The sequence below is a fragment of the Canis lupus genome, chromosome 18 (genome assembly GCF_011100685.1).
Source record: "Canis lupus familiaris isolate Mischka breed German Shepherd chromosome 18, alternate assembly UU_Cfam_GSD_1.0, whole genome shotgun sequence".
NCBI lineage: Eukaryota > Metazoa > Chordata > Mammalia > Carnivora > Canidae > Canis > Canis lupus.
In genome coordinates, this window is record NC_049239.1 from 48,454,617 (window position 1) to 48,476,217 (window position 21,601).

Here is a 21,601-nt window from a genome sequence, read left to right on the forward strand (position 1 = left end):
GCAAAACTCTCTAGAGTTTTTTGTTTAGGGCAGGGGAGGAAATAGCCTGTAACCATAATCCATCATTTCTAGTAATGATGAAACCATGGAGTCCCTAAGGACAAGTTCAAAGTGAACAGGCATGCCCCCTCCATCCCACACACGTGTCTGGCTCATGTTTCTCAGTAATGTTATAACCTGAGGACTTGTGCGGCTTAGAGAGCCTGTTGTTCCATACCTCATGGACAAAGTGACCCTAGGCTGCCATCGTAACATGATGACCCCCTTCAGACTCCCCGTGTTTCTGTCATGGAGCTTGAGTCTGTGCTGCGTCTCTGCGGCCATGGAAGGAAGGTGGGGCCACTGTCTAACCAGCGCTTTAACCCCTCACAGGGTCCTGGCAGGTCTTGCTTACAGACCTAGGCTTTGCGGCTGGCTAAGACAGGGGTGGGTCTAGGAGACACGCATGGCAAGCATCTGTATAAACAGCGAGACTGGGCAGCTGGCTGTGCTTTGTAACAGGACTGCTGCAGCCGTGCAGGGGCTCGGTGACAGCCACATGCATCAGTGCCAGGTGGAGCTGAGCTCAGGTAAGACACAACCGTAACCGACAGCTGGATAAGTCCTACATCCTCTTCTGACATCCCAGCATAATCATCAGACAATGAAAGGCTATCTTAACTGGCTAGAAATTACCAACATAAAACTTCACAGGGACAGATTTCAATGACAGGGATAGATTTCAAATTCAGGTTAAAGCAATGATTCAATGATTTGTAAAAAAAAACAGAAAACAAAAAAACAGGATGGGGGAGTGATACGCGGGACTGTGCTGACCATGAGGTCAGTGGAGACACAGCTCCAAGTGTAAGCCTGGTCCGCATGACAAGCCCTAGCTCGGCCTGCCCCGCCTCTGCACTGCCAGGGAAGAGTACCCCGCCCAGCGCTGCACACACACCTGGTTTCACATCCCCAAACCTCAGAACAAGGCCCTCCAAGAAGCAATCAGGGAGCTCAAATGACCACAAGCAACAAGAGCAGCCATCCTGCCTAGGTGTTTGTTAGCACATCTCTTCCTTCACTGGGAAAGTCTTGCTACCAAGAAAAATGTAAATGCAAGCCAGCAGACTCAGGGCGTGCTACGCACCTGGCTGCTGGTGCAGGTGCCCAAGCTGTCTGCAGACTGTGCACAGACAGGTACAAATTGTGGTCACCCCGATGAACAGGATTCTGGTCTGCATAATGGAGGGGCTCCCGCAGCTACCACCCCACTCCCAGCACCACCGGACTGCCTGACCAGGCAGGTCTGGGGGGGGGGGGTACCTATGGTCCAGGGAGCAAAGCCTGACAGTTACAAGACACTCTGGTCAAGAGATATGGCCCCTGATATGCTGTAGTTCCTCTGAAAATGGGGAGACCCACCTCATGGTCATCTATACAGAGGAGGAGCCCTGAGCCCTGTGCGGGATGCTATAAAGGAGATGAGAGCACCTGAGCAGAGGCGGGCTGGGTGGTGAGCAGACAAATCTGTACCACACCTTGGCCCCTGGCACAGCACCTGGTGCTCAGCCCTGGTCTTCGCATCTTGGAAATAGGGTCACAACACAACTTGTGCCTTGCAGGGATGTGTGTGAGGGTCAGTAACAGGCTCATAAAACACTCAGCACAATGCCTGGCAAACAGCAAGGGCTCAACGAATGCTGCTAGCCATGATTACCCAAGCTGGTTGTGCCCACGTCTAAAATCTATGGCTCTGCTTCAGAAATTTCTCGTTTTAAAAACTATTATGTCCAGGGCGCCTGGGTGGCTCAGTTGGTTAAGCATCTGCCTTCAGTTCAGGACCCTTCAGATCCCAGAGTCCTGGGTTCGAGACCCATGTCAGGCTTCTTGCTCCCTCTGCCTTTTCCCAGCTTGTGCTTGCGCTGTGTCTCTCTAAAGTAAACAAACAAAAACCTTTAAAAAAAAAAACCCCGAACTATTATGTCCAGTATAATGAGGTATGCCATGAGCAGAAGACAAATATGAGAGAAAGGCAAGCTCTCCCACCCATTGTGGTGCTCTGTAAAAACCAGTGGCTCTGCTGCAGGAGCATGACCACCCTGCTAGAGTGCTGTGGGCCCCAGTCCTTCCTTGGATGCGCCCACCACTCACGGGCACATGTTGAGGGTGCAACGCTCTTGTGGAGTGAGGGGCACTCTCTTCAATGGGTCACAGACAAACAGACGTATGTTCAACTGCTAAAAATTTTTACCTTTCTACGATGTTTCCTTAAATCACTAGGCTGATAGAGGCATGCAAAGAAATGAAGAAAAATCAGATTTACTGCACACTCTGAAGTAAAAAATTCAAGGTCCAGAAGAAGCAAATTATTAAAAAGAGAGTAACAGGACAGATGTAAGCAAGGTAAGACTTAGAAACAATGTAACTGGAAATTTTTTCCACAAATTGAAATATAATAGGTTATTCGAGATTTACTACAGAAAGGCTATATAAATTATGACTCAGGAAGATAAAATTCTATTATAACATAAACAAACAAAACATATTAAAACACGGCATTGTGTGTGACACAGGGACCAGACAGCTGTCTGTTTGAAATTCTTCTATGAGTCCGCTTTCCTTATTGAAAACCACATTGCACTTTTACAATATCAATCTCATGATGCAGAAATTCCTGGACACCCACTGTGACATCCAACAAACCAACTCTGGTTAATGACCCACTGGACATTAATGTTTGAAACTTCTAAAAAATAAATGCATTATTTAAAGCAGGGTGCCCTGTGATGATTTGTACGAATAAAAACTGGCATAACAGCAGGTGGCACATTTACCTTCTATGATTCAGTCTATGAAGGCAGTAATTATACAAGTTCAGTAAGTTAATGAGATTTACAGTTAAATATAAGCATCAAGACCAGAAAGCATGCTGTCCGTGTCAGGCTTCCATTAATTCTATGCTCAGTACCTTATTTTTTTATATAAAAAACACTTCATTTATGAATTACATATCTCCTACACATGGTTCTCAGTAAAAACACTCCTGATTCATCTGTATCATGCCCCTATCCACATCCATGATATAGTAACACACAAATTAAAATGTATCACTATTGCAGGAAAGAAAAGCCTCACTACTTGATGAGAAATGAATATAAAGTGGAAACCACACTAATGAGCCATAACTGAGCACACACATACTATGGACCACAGAGTCACTGCCCTCTGAGCATGCTGCAGAGGATGTTACGGCGTGGGGCTGATGATCAAAACACCAGCTGGGGGCGGGAGGTTGAGGCCTGTATGAACTGTGATAAACCACACAAAAGGATGAGACAGGAAATCGAAACCAGCCATGGAAGCAGACACACTGTCAGCCAGCGTAAAGAATTACAAAAATAGGGGAAAAAACAAATAGAACTATTTTTTATAACCACTCTTACAAATTCTCTGAAAGGAAGTAAGCATGAAACCACAAATAAAACCATCAAAGAGTTTAAAATATTAGCTAATTAGCTAATGATATGAATTATAAAAATAGTATGTCAAAATACCACAAAATGGACTTGTTACCACTCCATATGCCACTACAATGATTCAGAGCTCATTTAATTACAAGCTCACAATGTAGCTAAAAATAAAAATGGACAGAAGAGATTCTAACCGACAGAAGTGTGGTTGAAAAGCAGAATGCTGTAAACATGATTTTAACGTAGGAAATCGGCAAAGTGCTCATCAAACCCAAGCTACATACACAAGAAGTTTATAAAACATTCTTTAGAACTGCATACTTATCCCGAAAAACCACATGGTCACTGTGTTTCCAGACCCAGACAAGCGAAGATGCCCCTGTACCTCCCCCAGGAAGCCATGCAGGCGAGTGGCTTGTGCTGGTGCCATCCTGGCCTCACACACAGAACTAGCATCAAGCATGCAGTCAAGCACATCACAGATAAAACAGATCGACGCTTCATGTTTTTGACTGCATGTCTTGTACCCCTAGTTAGGCAGCCCTAATGCAAAGAAGGACAGCACTGGCTCCCTCTGTATGTCTTCCACCCACTAGGAAGACTATCTGTGTTCAATTCTGTGGCACCATCACTGCTGTGCCTGGCACAGGCCCGTGTCATCAAAAGTCCCACCAATAAAAACTTTGATGAGTCCATGATGACATGGTAAACCAGTCATTCAAATGCCATGATTAATTTGTCCCTGTGCTATTGCTGAGTGATTAAATGCTAGCTGGTTTAATAAATCTTGAACCTCTAAACATAACAAATGAACCTGATTTCCTTCTGAGTAAAAAACCAAAATAAACCATACTCTTCAAGCCTGAGACTGAAATCAGGGGCTGGGGGTGAGGGGTGCAGCAGGCACAAGAGGCAAATACTTACTAGAGTCATGACCCCCAGTCTGTCCACCTCCCTGGCTGGGCTGTGCGGGCCCCTTCGTGGGGTGGAGCGCCCACTGTGCGGAGGGGAGGGGCCCGTGAGCACAGATGTGGGGTGTGGGGGGGCATCGCCCAGGGATCTGAACCGACCCGGGCTGTCTAAACTGCCACTGCCCACTCGGCTCTCAATCTCCTCTGCCCGCTGCTCCGTGCTCTCCTTTTCTTCTTGTATCAGCCTAAAACAAAAGCACATAGTCAGCTTTGCTTCACCAGCAAACAGATGAAGGCCTCTGCCCAACAAACCTGTGCTTGCTTCCACCTGTATTACGATCAGACGCCAGTTAACAGTTGCTCCAACAATACTTTAGCAAACAAGTCCTACTTTTTATCTTTTCAGTATAATCAATTTTAGACTACCACAAAGTGAATCTTCTACTGAGTCCTACAAAGTTGCTTCCTATCACTTGTGTCTGGTTTTACTTATGCACACTAAAATTCTGATGGGGGCTTGCTGGCAACTCTTTTCCTGTGCAATGGGCTACATGAACCTTATAATTCTTAGAGCAAAGCTGCAAGTTCATGGATCAAATTTTCAACTGGAAATCAGGAACTTTGATATAACTGAAGAACTGATCCATAAAGCAATTGAAAGTTCCCAAACACTAAAGTGTCTGGATTAGATGAAAAGGTTGAATTGATTTTTCTTTTTTAAAGGCTGAATTCAAACAAAAGTCTTAATTGATGGGATTTTCGACCAGCTTCCTCTGAATTTCTGGAATCACATCAACCATTCTCCACTAATTTGGAATTTAAGGTGAACACTCTTCTCCCCTAATGTACAGTGCATCAGTAAGCAGCAGTTTCAATATTTGACTATGTGAATATTATTCTAACATTAACACACAGGATCCATGTAGTAACCATGGATCCAATTACAGTTCTACTTGGATAACAAGTCAGTGGACAGACTTGACCATTAGCATCCAGTCAACTGATATCCAGTCAACTATATTTTGTAGCCCCACGCTACAAAATACAAAAAGCTATGTGACCCTCTCTCACGTCCCATGCAGATGGTGAAAGTCTTCGGAGCTGAGGCATCTGCACTGAGCTGGCACAAGGCCTTCCCTGTTTCTCCTGCTAATGTTTGTCTCTACCCTCCTGCTCTCTGCAGGAAGGAACAAGCGTGTCTGCCCATGCTGACTTTATAAGAAGAAAATCCAGGCAGCAACTCTACCCAGAGTCACTGCAGGGTCCCTAGTATGTGACTGCAGGACACACAGACAGAGTGGCTCTCAGGGCTGCCTGGGCACACTGCCATGCCTTCCACCCACCCCGGCCTCCATCATTACAGGGGTCAGTCTCTGGTTTCCCTTCCCCCATGGGCCTCGTGCTTTGTAAAGTCATTACTGTAACTGGGAAGAGGATTTCTAAAGAAAATATCTTTGAAATACTGATGAGACTAAGAGTCACATCCATCCTCTGACCTCTCACTGTTCTACGATGGACCAATTTTGACATATCATGTTAATTTAACGTAGCAAAACGTAACCATGAGTGGGAACCTGCCAACTCAAACACTTGAGCTTTTCTCTTTTCTGTGTCACTCAACACAGCTGGCCCTCTCCGGGGCTGGGAATGCACGAGCAGTGGGCAGACATCACCTCGGCACCTTGCCCACATGTACTCATAAAACCTAAGGGGACACTTGGCTAGAAGGGGGTGGATGAGCAGCTCCCTCCTCCCCTGATGCTGCATGCTTCCCCTTCCATTGTCTGCACTGAGCTGACATTTCTCCTCCTAAGTCACCCTGTCTTCTGCCCCGTCAAAGACCTCGGCTTCTTCTTATCCCCAAGTGCACCAGGCCAGTCCACTTCTTCCCACTCTGGATGGTGCCCTGCCACACAGCATCCCTCTGCATCCTGGATTAGGGAGGCCTCCCTGATCCGTCCTCAGCTCTCAGCACCCTAGCCAACCCTGGAGCCCTGTCTGGCACTGAGGAGCATTGCAGGCACACACTTGCACCCCTGCGGTCCTCTCTGGCTGTGCGGTCAGCTTTTGGGAGAAAGGATTCAACACCTTTCGCTCTTCCCCCACATCTTACACAAACACGCCAATACCACAGTTGTGGAGAGAACGCCCTGGTTAAATGCATTTTATAATCAAGCATAATCTCAAAACTTAATTCTTAACGTAGAATTGTTAGAATGGGACACTTACAAAGTGTTCACAGTATTTGTTCCAGACTTTCCTGAGTACGACACCACTCCTCAGAGACACTCATGTCTCTGCAGTGCTGTGTACAATCTTGGGTACCTGATCTCTTTATTGATGGCGTCCAGCTGTTCCTGAAGCATCATGGCTAGTGTCTGAGCATCTGCCTGCCCACTGGGTGACAGCAGAGCAGCTGAACTGAAGAGAGTGTCCCTGTCATCTTCGCCATCAGACATGTCAACATCACTCTCGAACGCTTGTGCCACGTTTGCCAGGACACTAGCTTGCTGGGCACGTTCCCAATCTTGTTCATTAAGAGTCTGTACCTGTAAATAAGAAACCTGGATCTCAGCAAAGGACGAAAGTAACAATAGCGGTGACAGAAACTTTCAAAGTTTCCAAACGGAAGCCTCAAAGAAACCGAAAATGAGCTGTCCTTCCAAGTGGCTGACACTTCGTGAAGCAACAAGCAGTATACAAGGTGCGGGGCGAGGTGGGTGGCCTAGCGCCGAGAGTGCCTGCAATGCTCACACACTACGTGGACATGGGGCATTTCCGTGACATCTTTCAGAGGGTGGGATGATAGCTCCAAAACAAAATCTGAAATTTAAAACAATTCCTTGGTGCCAGTCAGCCACCCTAATAAGAAGTAAAAAACCCAAGAAATCCATGGCAGGTGAGTACACCTCCAAGGCCCTGGAGCTGCCAAAGTTCCTGCACTTCCCTCCTGAGGCTGAGAGGCACCTCTGTGCTGAGCCCAAACTCTCCCCCCAGAGCAAGTGGGCGCTCGCCAACATCGCACATGGGACCGCACACGGAACTGTGTGTGGGAGCAAAGGCTCCCCAGGCCTTTCCTGCCCTCCCCCCTCAACAACCCATTCCCATTCCCCTTTCTCACTCTCAGTGGGGCACTGCCCACCCCCACCCCACCCCCTACAGCCCCACCTGTAGGCATGAGGGCTGGCCCTCTGCATACTCAGGAACATCTTTCTGCCCTCTCTCTGCATAATCAACTTTCTACCAGTTCATTCACATCACCCTAAAAATGTTTTCTCCCTTCTCCCTCCAAAATAAGAAAACAGAAACCACAGAACTTTTACTCCAGGACTCAGCTACCAACCAGAGTATAGGCTCTCCAGAACACTGCCCCTCTTCTGTTTAGACATCTGTTCATCCCAGATTCTGAAACTTGTCACAAGTGGGCTCCCCCACAACTGCTCCCTGGCACAACAGCAAGCCCTTCACCATTCATACACAATTGTCCTTGACCTCCACCTTGCCCGACCCAGCAGCGGGACCAGGGCTGCTGCTCCCCCTCCCCGGAGCACCTTGGTCCCTGGGTTCCTCCTGCTTCACTGTCACTGCTCCGCTCCGCCATTCAGTCTCAATCTTCCCAGCCTACGCAGTGGAGAGTGCCTGGAGCTCTATCCTTGGACCTTGAGTTTCTTCATAGGAGCCCACCTGGTGACTTTATCCTGCCCGTGCCTCTAGATATACAAGTGTATCCCGGCTCCAATCTTTCTCTCTAGTCAAGGCCTCCTCAGGCCTACGTTGGAATATCCAACTGCCCACCCGGCATGTTCCCTTGGGGGTCTGATGGGCCTGCTGACCTGTGTGCTGGGCAGAGGCCCCGCGCCGACCTCCACAACGCTGCAGTCTTCCTCAATTCAGGAGACAGGCTTCTTCCCTCAGATGCTCAGGCCCAACCCTTAGGAGCCCCATGCCTGTCACTTTCTCTCGTGCTTTCTATCCAATCCATCACCGTATCTTACTGGCATGACCTTGTGAAATATCCACACAGCTACTTCTCTCCCTCCTTTAGGTTTTTGCTCAAATGTCACCTCCTGGTGATACCTCCCTGGCCAGTCCACTTAAAATATTATTCCCTTCCTCATTCCACAACTCAGGGTATCCGATTTCCTTTCCTTATGTACTATCATCTGACACTGTAGTGGTTTAAAAATACCTCTACAAATTCTTTAACACTTCCTTCCTTCAGGAGATGGAGGGCAATTCTCCCCTCCAACCCCACATGTCCGTAGGACTTGTACCTCCCTCTAACAAACCCAATGCAGGAGAAGTGAAGGTGTGCAGCTTCCAAGACTAGGGTGGAAAAAGCTCTAGGGCTCTCACCCTGCTTCTCTCAGCATGAGTCCTGGGGGAAGGCGTCTGCCATGTTGTGAGGACAACCAAGAGGCTTGTGCAGAGGTCACGTGGTGAAGAAGTGAGGCCTTCCCTCACAGCCACGCAAGGGAGCAGGAATGCACCCTCCAGCACCAGGTGGGCCTTCTGGTGGTACTGCCTCAGGAGACCCTGAGCCATAAGCATCATGCTAAGACCCTCCTAAGTTCACAGACACTGTGACCTACGACATGTTCATCCTAAGCCACTAAGCTTCACAGCAATTTGAACAGCAACAGATAACTGACTTTCCATGGACTGCTGGTCTCTCCTCCTACATTGTGTACATAGAGGGCTCAGCCTCTTGTCTATTCTCACTCAAGGCTGCAGCCCTGGGTCTATGGTGATGCCTGGCCAGACTCATTCAATGAGAATGGACACTCAGAGTACAGATAAGTCTATAAAGACACAAGCTGTCGGGCAGCCCTGGTGGCCCAGGGGTTTAGCGCTGCCTTCAGCCCGGGGTGTGATCCTGGAGACCTGGGATCAAGTCCCACGTCGGGCTCCCTGCCTGTGTCTCTGCCTCTCGCTCTGTCTCTCATGAATAAATAAATAAAATCTTAAAAAAAAAAAAAAAAAAAAAAAGACACAAGCTGTCAACCAAACATATGAACATATGTCAACTTCTAAATGTAAATTCTTTTTGCTTAAGGATGAACACGTATTTGTTTAGTCTTAATATTTCAAAACTACTAATAGCACTGGGCTGTATGTAATGGTAGGTCATGTTTCATCCACATTTCTACTCTTTAAAAAGAAAGAAGGTCCTAAAAGTAAATTCTTAGGCAGCAAAAGAAGAATGGGGGGAGGGGAGAGAGAAAGTGACCTATTGGCAGTGTAACTCCAGAACAGCCTCAAAGTCAGGTGACTTTCAAGGAGGTGGGAGTGAGGGGGATCCCCCGAGAGCCCAGAGGACAGAGGCCCTTGCCTTAGATGGCTCATCTCGCAGAGCAGCCAGACGGCCCTTCTGGGGGCGCCGCAACACCGCACTGCTGCTGTAGGAGTCTGTGGGACCATCTGCCACAGGGAACCGGAAATCCGGGACACTGCCCAAGTGTGGTCGGCTGAAACATGGGGGGAAAAAAAGAAAAGGTTGTTACTAGAAGAAAAGTGAACTGTGAGCTTTGTTAGCCAAGCCAGAACTGGTCAATTTGGAAAATGATTTCACAGAAAAGGTCTTCAAGGAGGGCACCTGTTCCCCTTGCTCTTATAACAGTCTACTGCCCATGCCCTGTGGAGTCTTTCTGCCCCAGCAGGTGCAACACCTGGATACCCAGGAAAAGCAGGGCAGATGCGCTGCACAGGAAGGTGAACACACCATGACCCGGCTGTCTGGGATCCAGAGGAGGGATATGCTCTTCAGCTCAGAAACCACCCCCAGGGCAGCTGTCCTGCATTTCTGTGCTCCCTTCTCCCCGAATGACCAGGAAGTACACTGACACATCACGCTAGCCTTCAACTGCCAACGTCCCACTTGTGCCAAGGCCCACGGTGCAAGGCCTAGCGACCACAGATATTCTTCTACCTGCCACCAACAGGTGCCTTAGGAGCCCTGGCAGCAGAAGCCTTCTGAACCATAGCTCTCATCTCTTGTGAACGGGGTCTGGCAGCCCACTTAACGTGTTTCCAGGTCAAAAGCACAGACCCGTGTGTAGTTAGACAGGCAACTGATACTCTTGGCTGGAGAAGTCCCCAGAAAAGGTACATGGAGCCCTGGGCACCTAGGATGGAGATGCTGAAGTCGGCCATTAGCTGCTTCCTTCAGCAGAGGCTCCAGAGAGGAACCACTTTGCAGAGATGAAGGAGCACGGCAGCCACCAGCCCACATGCCCGGCTCGGCTGCAGGCTCCAGCCCTGTGCCCTGACCCTGAGTGGCTGCCTTTGTTTTCAGAAATCCTTAGGATCTTGGGAGGCAGATTCCACTCCTCTGATTAGGGTAATTAAATAGGGGGCCTGTTGTGCCCCTCCACAACGTTCTGCAGATGGAGCCCGTCTGACAGACTGCCTCTTCTACTTGTGCTTCACACACCTCTCTACGTTTTTTAAAAGAACATCTTTGTTTAGTGCTGCTTGCGGGTGCTGCCGGCCATAACTGCCTTCCCTTCCTCTTCTCACATCCTGATGAAACCGCCCACCTGTACTCAGCAGGAGTTCTAGCACAACCACTTTGGGGCCGCAGCACACCACACAATCAGTGAGAGCTACACACACGAACCCCTGCACATGATGTGGGAAGGTTCACAGATCCTCTGAAGGTCACAAGCATCACTTAATTCTGACCCCTCCCCAACCCACCACCCTGCATCCAGTCGTGTCCCAAGCTCCATCCTATCTGCCCTGTGTGTGGAAGCCCGTCTGTCATCTCTCTTCTACTGTACAACCTGGACCATCTCTTCCTGCTGGAGGTCACGACTGTGCCATGGGGTCATGTCAAGTGGGCTGAGTTGCTGGCCTGCTGGCCATCTTTCAAGTCTCATCCCCCATGACCCGCCTGTGCTGACCAAGACACTTCTTCTTCTGTCCTACAGCTCCTACCAGCCATTCTTCTGCCACTGGATGTGAGACCTCCACATGAAACTGCTTGAAACAAACCCCCTCCTTTATGCCTGCTCCTGCCCACGGACTTTAGACCACACAGCCACCCATGACCATGGCTGCTCCACCCGCCCCCTCTCTCCGTCACATTGCTAGCATACTCAGGACAAGCAGATGTATGCAGACTTCTCTGTCACCCCTCCAGGTTGTGGCATGGCCCCTTCCTGTCATCACTTAAGCTTCCACAAGAGTGCTGTGCATCATGTCTACTTCCTCACCCTGTTTGGTCACTCAGACCTCCTCACACAGGTCTTCAAGCCCTTAAGCAGTGGCACTCACAATCCTGGCCTCTCACCAGCGAGGCTCTCGATCAGCACAAAGAGAATGCTCAATGTCCTGCTCCTCTTGCACTCTTCCCGTTCTGGACACACACAGTCTCCTCCCAAATTCTCCCTCGGGTGGTTCCACATACAGGAACACTCCTGGCTCTCTCTGTAACTTGGCCTTCCCTGAAGCTCTCCTCCTTCCTACCAGCAGGCTCAACAGGGTCAGCTGCAAGACACCCTCCACCTTCCCAAGAGTCTCTGGGTGCAATCGCAGAGACACCTGTGCAACCAGGTCGGCCTGCATTCTGAGGAGCCTGCTTCCTGCAGACCTGGGACAGTCAATCAGCTACTCCAATGACTCTCACAAGTGTGACTCACACAATGATTACTTCCTACAATGGGGCAAAGAAAGCTTTCAACACCTTCATGAGAATTATTGCCTGCAGGATGCAGGGCGACCTGCCAGGCTCACAGGCCGGCTGAGCCACTTCCACAGCACCTGACCCAGAGCTGTCCCAAGAGATTTAAGGCGACTACATGTCATTCTCCTCTAGTCTCTTAAAACATGTAAAACACAAAAAACACTGTGCTAACCCCACGAATGTCAATGGATCCTTCACAATTCTGGCTGTGCAGCCACTCCTTGGCGACCTCTCTGGCCTTGTGGTCTCGACCACTGCTCCTCACCTGGCATGCCGGGCTCCATTCTTCTGGCCCCACACCATCAGTGCCACACTCTGGAGCCCACACGAACTGACCATTTCCTATCTTCCAAACCTCTTCCTGCAGCTGTGAGCTCTGTCAGTGACAGGACTCCCAGTCCCCTAGGTGCCCAAATCCAGCCTTTTCCTCTTGCCTGTCACTAAGCTAGTTACAGGTTCCTTGAGCTACTGCCCTGGACTCTTGTAGATATACATCAGGTGCTAAAACATGTATGTGTGAGCTGGTTCACACCAGACTCATGATCCGTCTAGTCTGTATCCATGAACGGGTTCTGGTCATACACATGGCAAACAGAAGCAACCCTCAGCCTCCTCTGCAACATATCTATAAACTGGTAAATGTCATACCCATGGTGAAGGGAAGTGCCTCTTGGTCTCGTCTGGTCTAACTCAGCTCTCAGTGCTTCCATGCTTAGTACGAGCTGATCCTATAAAACAGTAAAGGACATCCACTGTGGCTTTCTCTTTCAAGATTCACAATGATTTGCATCCACAGACTCTTAAACACATAGCACACACTGGTGGCCGCCAGAGGGGAGGCGGTTGCGGGTAGGCGGTAGAGATGAAGGGGACAAAGGCGTGTAAGTTTCCAGTTGTAAAGCAGTGAGTCATAGGCATGAAAAGTGTGGCATAGGACACAGAGCCAACAACACTGCAGCAATGCCATGTGGGGACAGACGATCACCACAGTGGTGGTGAGCACTGAGTTATGTACAGATTTGTGGGTCAGCATGCTGTATACCCAAAACTGGTAGAACGCTGTAGGTTAATTATGAGTCAATTAAAAAATACGGAAAAATTATTTGTGCCACATGTGCTCTAATGTTGACCATCACCACAACAGGATAAATTCAGCAGTTACAAATACCCAACATTTAATGTCAAGCAAGTTTTCTCTAAGAGTCCTACAGTAAACTTAAACACTCAGATCACCGAATTAACTTCATACACCCTAGTGGACAAAGAGTTATTATATCTCAGTCACAGCCAGCTTTTAGAGGATAGACACCAAGCCATTAACAAGTATTGATTTTGTAGCCAGAAGCAGAACTTTCTGGGTAGTAGGGTGAACAGTGCTCACGCTCTACTGCAAGAACTTGTTTTGTTTCTGTCTTGCACTGAGCATCCATAGCCCAGCTTCACTTCTGTATAGCAAAACAGTAAGCAAAACTGACAAAACTCTTAGGTCACTCAATAGCCTGGAGCCGGAGCTGTCCCATGCAGCAGCCATATGTGCATGAATGTATCGTGTTAAATAAGCATTAACTTCACCTGCTTCTCTTTACCCTTTTAAATGCGGCTGCAAGAATACTTGACATTACACGTGTGTCTATATTAACCTCCTACTGGACAACACTACATTAGATGACAGGTTTATGGGATCATTTCAGCTTTTGAATGAACCAGAAAGGACTTGAATTCATAACCAAGCTCACTGCTCAGCTCCAGCTCCATCCGATGCGAGCACAGTGGACAAACGAGTGTAGGGCCACAGTAAAGCTCATGGCAGCAGACTACCTTGGGGGAAGTGTGACCCCAAGCAAACCTCTGCAGCAACTCTAACAGTCCTGAACTCTACACTACTCATGTCTCAGCGGATCTCTGAAGGATTTAGACATCGGTACCTTATCATGTTGCGCTTCTTCCAACTGCTTTTTCGCAGTTTCAACTTCTCGCAACAGAGAATTCTGAAAAAGACAGAGATGGTACGTTAGTGTTGACTCTTGAAAATGTTCTGCACAATACAGTACAGCTACACTTCTGTGTAGAATAATATGGTACCACAGAAGAGGAATGGACCACAAGGACCACACCACACGTCCATGTAGTGAATGGTAACAACGACATCATGTAATAGCTGTTAATGACATATCCATGTAAAATTTCCTCACTGATTTTTTAAACAAGTTTGACAGGTTCATGGTGTAAGTTTATTTTAATCAGTTAAAATGGTTTGTACTAGCTTTCAGACTGTAATTCATCAGTCACTTGGAAATCTAGACATAAGTTTCAAATGTATAATTCAAATCTAAGATAAAAATACTACTACATTAAAGCTTGTCCCACTGATCAAGGAGGAAGCGAGGTAACCACCCTATGTGGTCTGTAATAATGCATATCATAGTGGGTTTTATGTAAAACAAATGTGTCAGGGGACACTTGGGTGGCTCAGCGGTTGAGTATCTGCCTTTGGCTCAGGGTTTCATCGTGGAGTTCTGGGATTGAGTCTCACATCGGGGTTCATGCATAGAGCCTGCTTCTCCCTCTGCCTGTGTCTCTGCCTCTCTCTGTGTTTCTCATGAATAAATAAAATTACAAAAAAAAAAAAACAACAACAACAAACAAATGTGTCATATAATCAGCAGTGATCACTGGTGTCTCTGAAATGAGCATGACCCCAAGTGCCAATCTTAGGGAAGATTCTGGGCTCATCTTAAGGGATACAGGTGTAGCCAGAATAGGTTTTATCAAGCCTGAATCCAACTATCGCTGTCAGAGCTTCTCCGACACAGATTCTAGGACACTCCTTCACTCCAGTTACAGCTGAAGTATTTCCATGATGATAGCATTAAGAGCCTAGGCTCAGACTTTTTCCAAACCAGATGAAAAGAGAGACGGCAGGAGATGCAATAGGAGAATGTCTTTTTTCAGCTGATTAAATCCGTTAAGTAACACCATGCTCCTACAGTGTCATCTTCATAAGCAGGACAGAAAGTAGGCCCTGAAGCAAGGGCACCACACCTGAGGGCTGGACCTAACACACAGTCTCCTGCCAGACTGGCAAATGAGGCCCTCCGGGCACATCCAGCCACTGCTCCGTGCTGTAAATCAAGGGCCATTGCCCACATGTTATTTATGGTCTATATCCGCTTTTGTGCTAATTACTGACTAGCATGAAGTTATTCTACACAACTATTCACAATTAGTAAAAAGCCTACAATACTTATGTCTGGCCCTTTATAGACCCAGTTTATAGACTCCTACTCTAGAGTGAGAGTAATTCACACACATTGGGCAAGGACAGGACACTGGTAATTATCCACTGGGTGAATGGGTAACAGTCTGTCCTGCTTCCACATCAAAGAATAATTTCTACTTTTTGCCATGCTTGTCACCCGCTGTTCTGCATTAGTCCTCAGGGGCAGAGCGCTTGAAGCTCTCTTTGTAGAGGGTTGGAGTCCCCCAAGGATGTCCGCAATGTCCCACCTTGTCTTCCAGAGCAGCCATTCTCTCTTTAAGATGAAGCTGAAGCCTCTCATTGGATTCAGAGAGAAGCTTGTCAACAGTGTCTGATAAACGCTTGTTATGTTCTTCATTCATTTTTTCTCTTTGCCTTGCCTGAAATAGAAGAACCAAAAGCTTATAAACTCTAAGAAAAGGGATGATCCATATTTTGGCTATCCTAGATAATGCTTAAGTATTGGGGTACATGTGCCCCTTTGAATCACTATGTTTGTATCCTTTGGGGTAAGTCCCTAGTAGTGCAATTGCTGGGTCATAGGGTAGCTCCATTTTCAATTTCTGAGGAACCTCCAAACTGTTTTCCAGAATGGCTACACCAGTTTGCATTCCCAACATCGACAGATGAATGGATAAAGATGTGGGGGGATATATACACATATAACGGAGTATCACTCAGCCATCAAAAAGAATGAAATCTTGCCATTTGCAAGGATTGGATAGAGCTAGAGTGTGATACTCTGCAGCCCATGGCCAAGCACATCAGTTTCTGGTGAAAACAAAATCTGATGGCCTTGAATTGATGTAGTAAAGCTGGGTGCTAGCTCCCTGGGGCCACTGCCCAGTCTGTTTCCTATTTGTTCCACATTGACATTTGAGTCCTCCAAGGAAAACTCTCTGGGGATTCAACTGACACAAACCTCTTTATCATAGCTCAATTATGGTTGTCCTCTTCTTAGGAATAACCATTTTGACCTATGCCTTTATGTCTTGAGTTATAATTTGGTATTTTGGGATAGAGGCCAGGCCCATGACCTGAATTCAAGACCTAAATCTTGTGTCCTCAGGAAACAGACTAATTCTCCAGGACAATGTGCCTTACTCTAAGTTTCAGGGGACCCCAGGCAGCACCAGCCTGGCTGAGGGGTACCTGTGAGATCCTCTTGTACACAGAGCAGTTCTGTTGGCAGAGCAGTGAGATGTGGGGGTCCCTCCTCCCCAGCAGCACTGACCATGGGGCACCTGTATCTTCCCCCCCTGCTACTGATGTTGACAACATCGTCTATGTGGGGGGGGCACACTCAGCAGCAGACAGCTCGCAGATGAGGCCACTAACTACACCTGACAGTCGGGAAGGGGCCCAGTGGGGAATGAGGCACCAGCTCCCCCTGCCTGCGCCCCGTCCTCAGGCTCCACCCCACGCAGCTGTTTTCCTGGGACACATACCCGCTGCAGCTCCTGGTTCTTCTCCTCCAGCTGTGCCTCCATCTGGCGGAGACGCTCCTCGATGTTGCCATGCCTCTCCTCGGCCTGTTGGCAAAAACACTCTTAGTTTCAGCGGGAGGCCCTCTCAGCACCGGCACACTGGGCACAACTACAGGAGCGACAAGCACAGCATGCTGTGTGGGCCTCTCCCACTGGGGTGTGTGGGGCTCACTTCCTCCCGCCCCAAACACACCCTGCGCGGCCTCGTGCGGCAGGTGTGAAGCAGCCGGCCTCCTCGTGCCAGTGACTGCGGCCCGGCTGGCGCTGGTGCCAGATGCTGACAGAGAAGATGTGCTTCTCCCCGGCCCGAGCCCTGCTCTGGGGGTGGGGCTCTGTCCCTACCCTCAGGCAGCCAGCACTCAGTCGGCAGAGACAGCGGGAAGCAGCAAGCACAACAGAGCAATGCACACATGCTACCTTCCTAAGCTGGGAAGTGAGTTCGAACAGTTTAGCTTCCTTAGCTGCAGAGTTTCCAGAAGACAAAAGGTCAGACTACAAGGCCGACCAGGGACAGGAGAGATGACAGGGGAGAAAAGAAATGGAGACTTTACACGCAGATCACAAAGGAGAGGAGAGGCTCTGTTACAAATGTTAGCAAAGGACTCGCTTTACGAATGGTCTGTGAGTACCCAATAACCATCTGACCAACGCCCCAGCAGCCTTCAAGAACAGCACCCATGCCTGTCCCCCCCTCCCCCCACTGGCGCCCTCACTACACTAGAGCCAAGTGAGGTGGAAGTACTGACGGGGGTGCTCCCCTACAGGCTCCCTCAGTGGGACATACGCCACCTCTCCCAGCCTGCTGGGTGCCTGGACCCGGAAGGGTGGCCTGTTGGCTGGGTTGTGTGTTTCCTCCCCCCATGTGGACCCAGCACCTACCACGTCACATCTTGAAACTGCCTCTTCACCTGCTGGCTCTCACCCCCCACCCTCCACATTGGATGTGAGGACTATGAAGGCAGGGGCTGTGTAGTCCACATGCTTAGCCCGTATTTGTTGAATCAATGAATGAATTACTTAAAAATTTGTGTATTACAAATTTATTTTGGGGACGGACACCTGGGTGGCTCAGTAGTTGAATGTCTGCCTTCGGCTCAGGGCCTGATCCTGAGTCCAGGGATCCAGTCCCACAGCCCCCTTCTCCGTCTGCCTGTATCTCTATCTCTCTCTCTCTGTCTCTCATGAATAAATAAATAAAATCTTTAAAAATAAATAAATAAAATTTGATTATCTTTAAAAGAGAATAGGATTTTCCTATTTCTGGGAAAATTCTATCCTTTCTCTCTCTCTTTTTTTTTAAAGTAATCCTCACGCCCAACATGGGTCTTCACCTCGCAGCAGTGAGATCAAGGGTCATAAACTCCATGGGCTGAGTCAGCCAGACGCCCTTAACCTTATTTCATCCAAAGCTTCTGTCTTGAGCTTTGAGTTGTTGACTTAAATAACTCTTTGAGGGCAGCCTGGGTGGCTCAGCGGTTTAATGCCTGCCTTCAGCCCAGGGCCTGAACCTGGAGACCTGGGATGAAGTCCCACATCGGGCTCCCTGCATGGAGCCTGCTACTCCCTCTGCCTGTGTCTCTGCCTCTTTCTCTCTCTGTCTCTCATGAATAAGTAAATAAAATCTTAAAAAGAAAAATAACTCTTTGAAGTAGTGAATCTGAGATCAAGCACAATGGAAACAGACAGTACACATCTGACAAAACTGGAAGGGAATTAATTCAGGGATAACAAAAAAGAGGATGATTCCTGACACTTAAAAAGCATTCCAATCTCAGACAAAACAGCACTAAAACCAGATCTGACCTCTATCACAGATTTAGACACATTGACACTAAGAACCATGATAAATAAGGCGCATGAACCAACCACCACCACCACCACCACAAGGTCCTGCCACCCAACCCAGAATGAAACCCAGGCACCACCTTGGAGAGTGCCGCCACTCTCTGGGCCAGCTCTGCTTCCACCTCGGGGAGTGTCTCTGCCTTCCTCAAAGTCTGCTGCAGCTTTTGCTCTGCCAACTCCAGGCGTTCCTGTAACTGGCGATTTTTATCCTCAGTCTAGGAAAAGAAGGCATAGCATCAAAATGTAGCAAATCTTCTGTTTCTATTTTTAATAAAATGAAACAAAATCTAAATGCAGAGATCTACTAAATTAGTTCTGATAGAAGCCAACTGTTTTGGTAGCTGCTTGAGAGTAAAATTTTTCTTTCTGTAAGGAATATACACCCACTTTCTTGGGCTTGATTTCAACGTACCAAACACCTCTTGCCAAAGTACTGCTCTTCTTAAATATCTTCTAAGAAGTCTTTAGAAAGAAAAAAGTTCCTATGCATTAAAGAAAACCATAGTCTGTAGAAGCTCACTCATTCTTCTTGACAAGTTAAGGAAAGAAGGGTTCAGTCCTAATGCCTGAAAAACAATCAGACTCCTTGTTTGAGTGAGGGAACTACCCTCATAGTCCATGGGCATTGGTGTCACAATAGAGCTCACACTTCCTCTGAAATACAGACCTTCTGAGAGTACACTTAATGAAATGCTAGTCAACTTATTTCTGTAAATGTGTAATTATTCTTTAAAAACAACTTCTCTATAAAAAATTTTTTTGAATGAAGAAAATTAAGAGAGTTTTTTTAAAGATTTTATTTATTTATTCATGGAGACACAGAGAGAGAGAGGCAGAGACACAGGCAGAGGGAGAAGCAGGCTCCATGCAGGAAGGCTGACGTGGGACTCGATCCCTGGTCTCCAGGATCACATCCCAGGCTGCAGGCGGCGCTAAACCGCTGCGCCACGGGGGCTGCCCAAGACTGATTTTTTTAAAAGAAATTCTAAAGTCGTGTATCAGTTGAAGTTTTCAAGAGGTTAACAGATGTTAAGAATGCGGTGCACACAGAAGAACATGCGCATGTTCTTCTGTGTGCACCTACCTCCATGTGCACACACCACATGTTACACCTTAAAACCCTCAGAAAATACATCACCCTATACATGGTATTTTGTGATCTGCCTTTTACGGTCATTATTTGGAACATCTTAATGCTCTTTTTTTTCCCTTCTTCTTCTTCTTCTTCTTCTTCTTCTTCTTCATGCTCTTAAATAGCATTCCACAACGTAATTATTAATTTTCCTAGATTTTTACTTTTTATTATTATCTTGGGCCTAATACACTTTATAACATACCAAACTTGCTTTGTTTCCAAGAGGCTGGATTTGGTTTTCCTATTTAACTCTGGATGACCTGAGACTACCTAGGCAGAGAAGCCAACGTGGCTTCCCAGACCACAGGAGACTCCCATCCACAGGACAGACTGTGGTTCTGCACCTGCCATTCACCCTCATCTCAGGTACCAACAAAGTAGCCAACCGCCTTCACATTCCTGGCCACTCCCTCCTCCTTTGTTAAAAATCTCAACAGGCAACAGATTAGTGTACAATGAAAACAAAACAGAAGAAAGAATCAAGTGGTTACATAAAACCTCAAATAATTAAAACTTGTAAGTTGAAGTAACTCACATTCCTGAACATCATTTTCTAAGACCATAAAAACTTTACTTTTGAGACTTGATTTCTAACATGAAAGTCTCAGGGAAAAGGCCTTTAAATTTCATTAGTAGCTAATAAAAGCCAAAGGAAGGGATCCCTGGGTGGCTCAGTGGTTTAGCGCCTGCCTTTGGCCCACGGCGCGAACCTGGAGTCCTGGGATCGAGTCCCACGTTGGGCTCCCGGCATGGAGCCTGCTTCTACCTCCTCCTGTGCCTCTGCCTCTCTCTCTATCATAAATAAATAAATCTTAAAAAAAAAAAAAAAAAAAAAAAAGCCAAATGAAGTTCAACTAAAGCTACTACCTGTCGATGCATAGAGTCTTTATTTGCAATCTCATTTTCAAGTTTATCGTTAAGGTCATGCACAGAGGTGGCTTCGCGCTGTGCCGCGAGGTAGCGTTTCTCAAGAGTAGTGATTCTCTCTTCCATATCTTCCTTCTGGGCCATGGCCTACATCAGGTGATTGCAGAGGGAAGAAAGGCAAATTATTAACGTATGACACATTAATATACTCCAGACACAAAAATTGGACTAAATCCTAATTTTCACATCAAATATAAAATTAGTGTCCTCAAAATTGAGAGAGATGCCAACTGTCTCCAATATGAATGAAAATATACTTACCTCAAATATCCTAAGTATTCCCCTACGTGACCAACAAAGACTCACCTGTCTTAATACTATGACTGGCCACTCAGTTTAGCAAGCTTACTCTTTCCTACAAGATGTTACAAAGAAACAAGGAATAAAACATCCCAACACTGCAAGAATGTTTGGAATTAAAGGTGTGGGCAATGAAGGCATAACCTCCGTTGGCCCCTAATACGAGAGCAGGCTTTCTATAGAGCAGGGGGTCACCTCTCAATAGACCTAACAGTGAGACACAACTCTTATCTCCCTGGGAAAAAGCTGGATGGAATCTCATCCAATCACCACAAAATTAAAGCAATACTATTAACAAATGGAAACAAAACCCAAAGTTTCATATAATTGGAACCTTCTGAAGCCTAATTCTGTAGCAAAATTATATTACATGGTATCTAACGCTAAAGTGGGCCCAGAACTCTGCTCTGTCCTGCCTGTCCCCTGCCCTAAAGATTCATCTTACATTCCTCCCTGTTTACTAAGGAACTTATGTCAGCAAAGTCTTAATATTAAAAATGATGAGTTTTTAAAAAAGAATTTCAAAATTCTCTGCATATTAAACTCTGCTACAGAATCTCCGACCCTTGCCAAAAAAGGATATAACTAAATAGATTAATTC

The 21,601-nt window shown here is 47.2% G+C and overlaps 1 protein-coding gene across 10 annotated transcripts in view; it reads right to left on the minus strand.

The window, feature by feature from the left end:
* PPFIA1 (PTPRF interacting protein alpha 1) overlaps nt 1-21,601 on the minus strand; it is an 85,619-nt gene that overhangs the window by 24,058 nt on the left and 39,960 nt on the right. For 5 of the 10 annotated variants that reach the window (XM_038563635.1, XM_038563632.1, XM_038563637.1 and 2 more), the window contains exons 8-18: nt 20,641-20,787; nt 18,719-18,853; nt 17,211-17,285; nt 16,755-16,838; nt 15,555-15,686; nt 13,973-14,035; nt 12,696-12,775; nt 9,693-9,828; nt 6,686-6,909; nt 4,374-4,605; nt 2,231-2,260 (exon numbers count right to left, since the gene is read on the minus strand). In XM_038563635.1, the coding sequence (XP_038419563.1) occupies nt 2,231-2,260; nt 4,374-4,605; nt 6,686-6,909; nt 9,693-9,828; nt 12,696-12,775; nt 13,973-14,035; nt 15,555-15,686; nt 16,755-16,838; nt 17,211-17,285; nt 18,719-18,853; nt 20,641-20,787 (1,338 nt within the window). The remainder of the gene's footprint in view (nt 1-2,230; nt 2,261-4,373; nt 4,606-6,685; nt 6,910-9,692; nt 9,829-12,695; nt 12,776-13,972; nt 14,036-15,554; nt 15,687-16,754; nt 16,839-17,210; nt 17,286-18,718; nt 18,854-20,640; nt 20,788-21,601) is intronic. The other 5 variants (XM_038563640.1, XM_038563638.1, XM_038563634.1 and 2 more) reach the window with 3 other exon arrangements.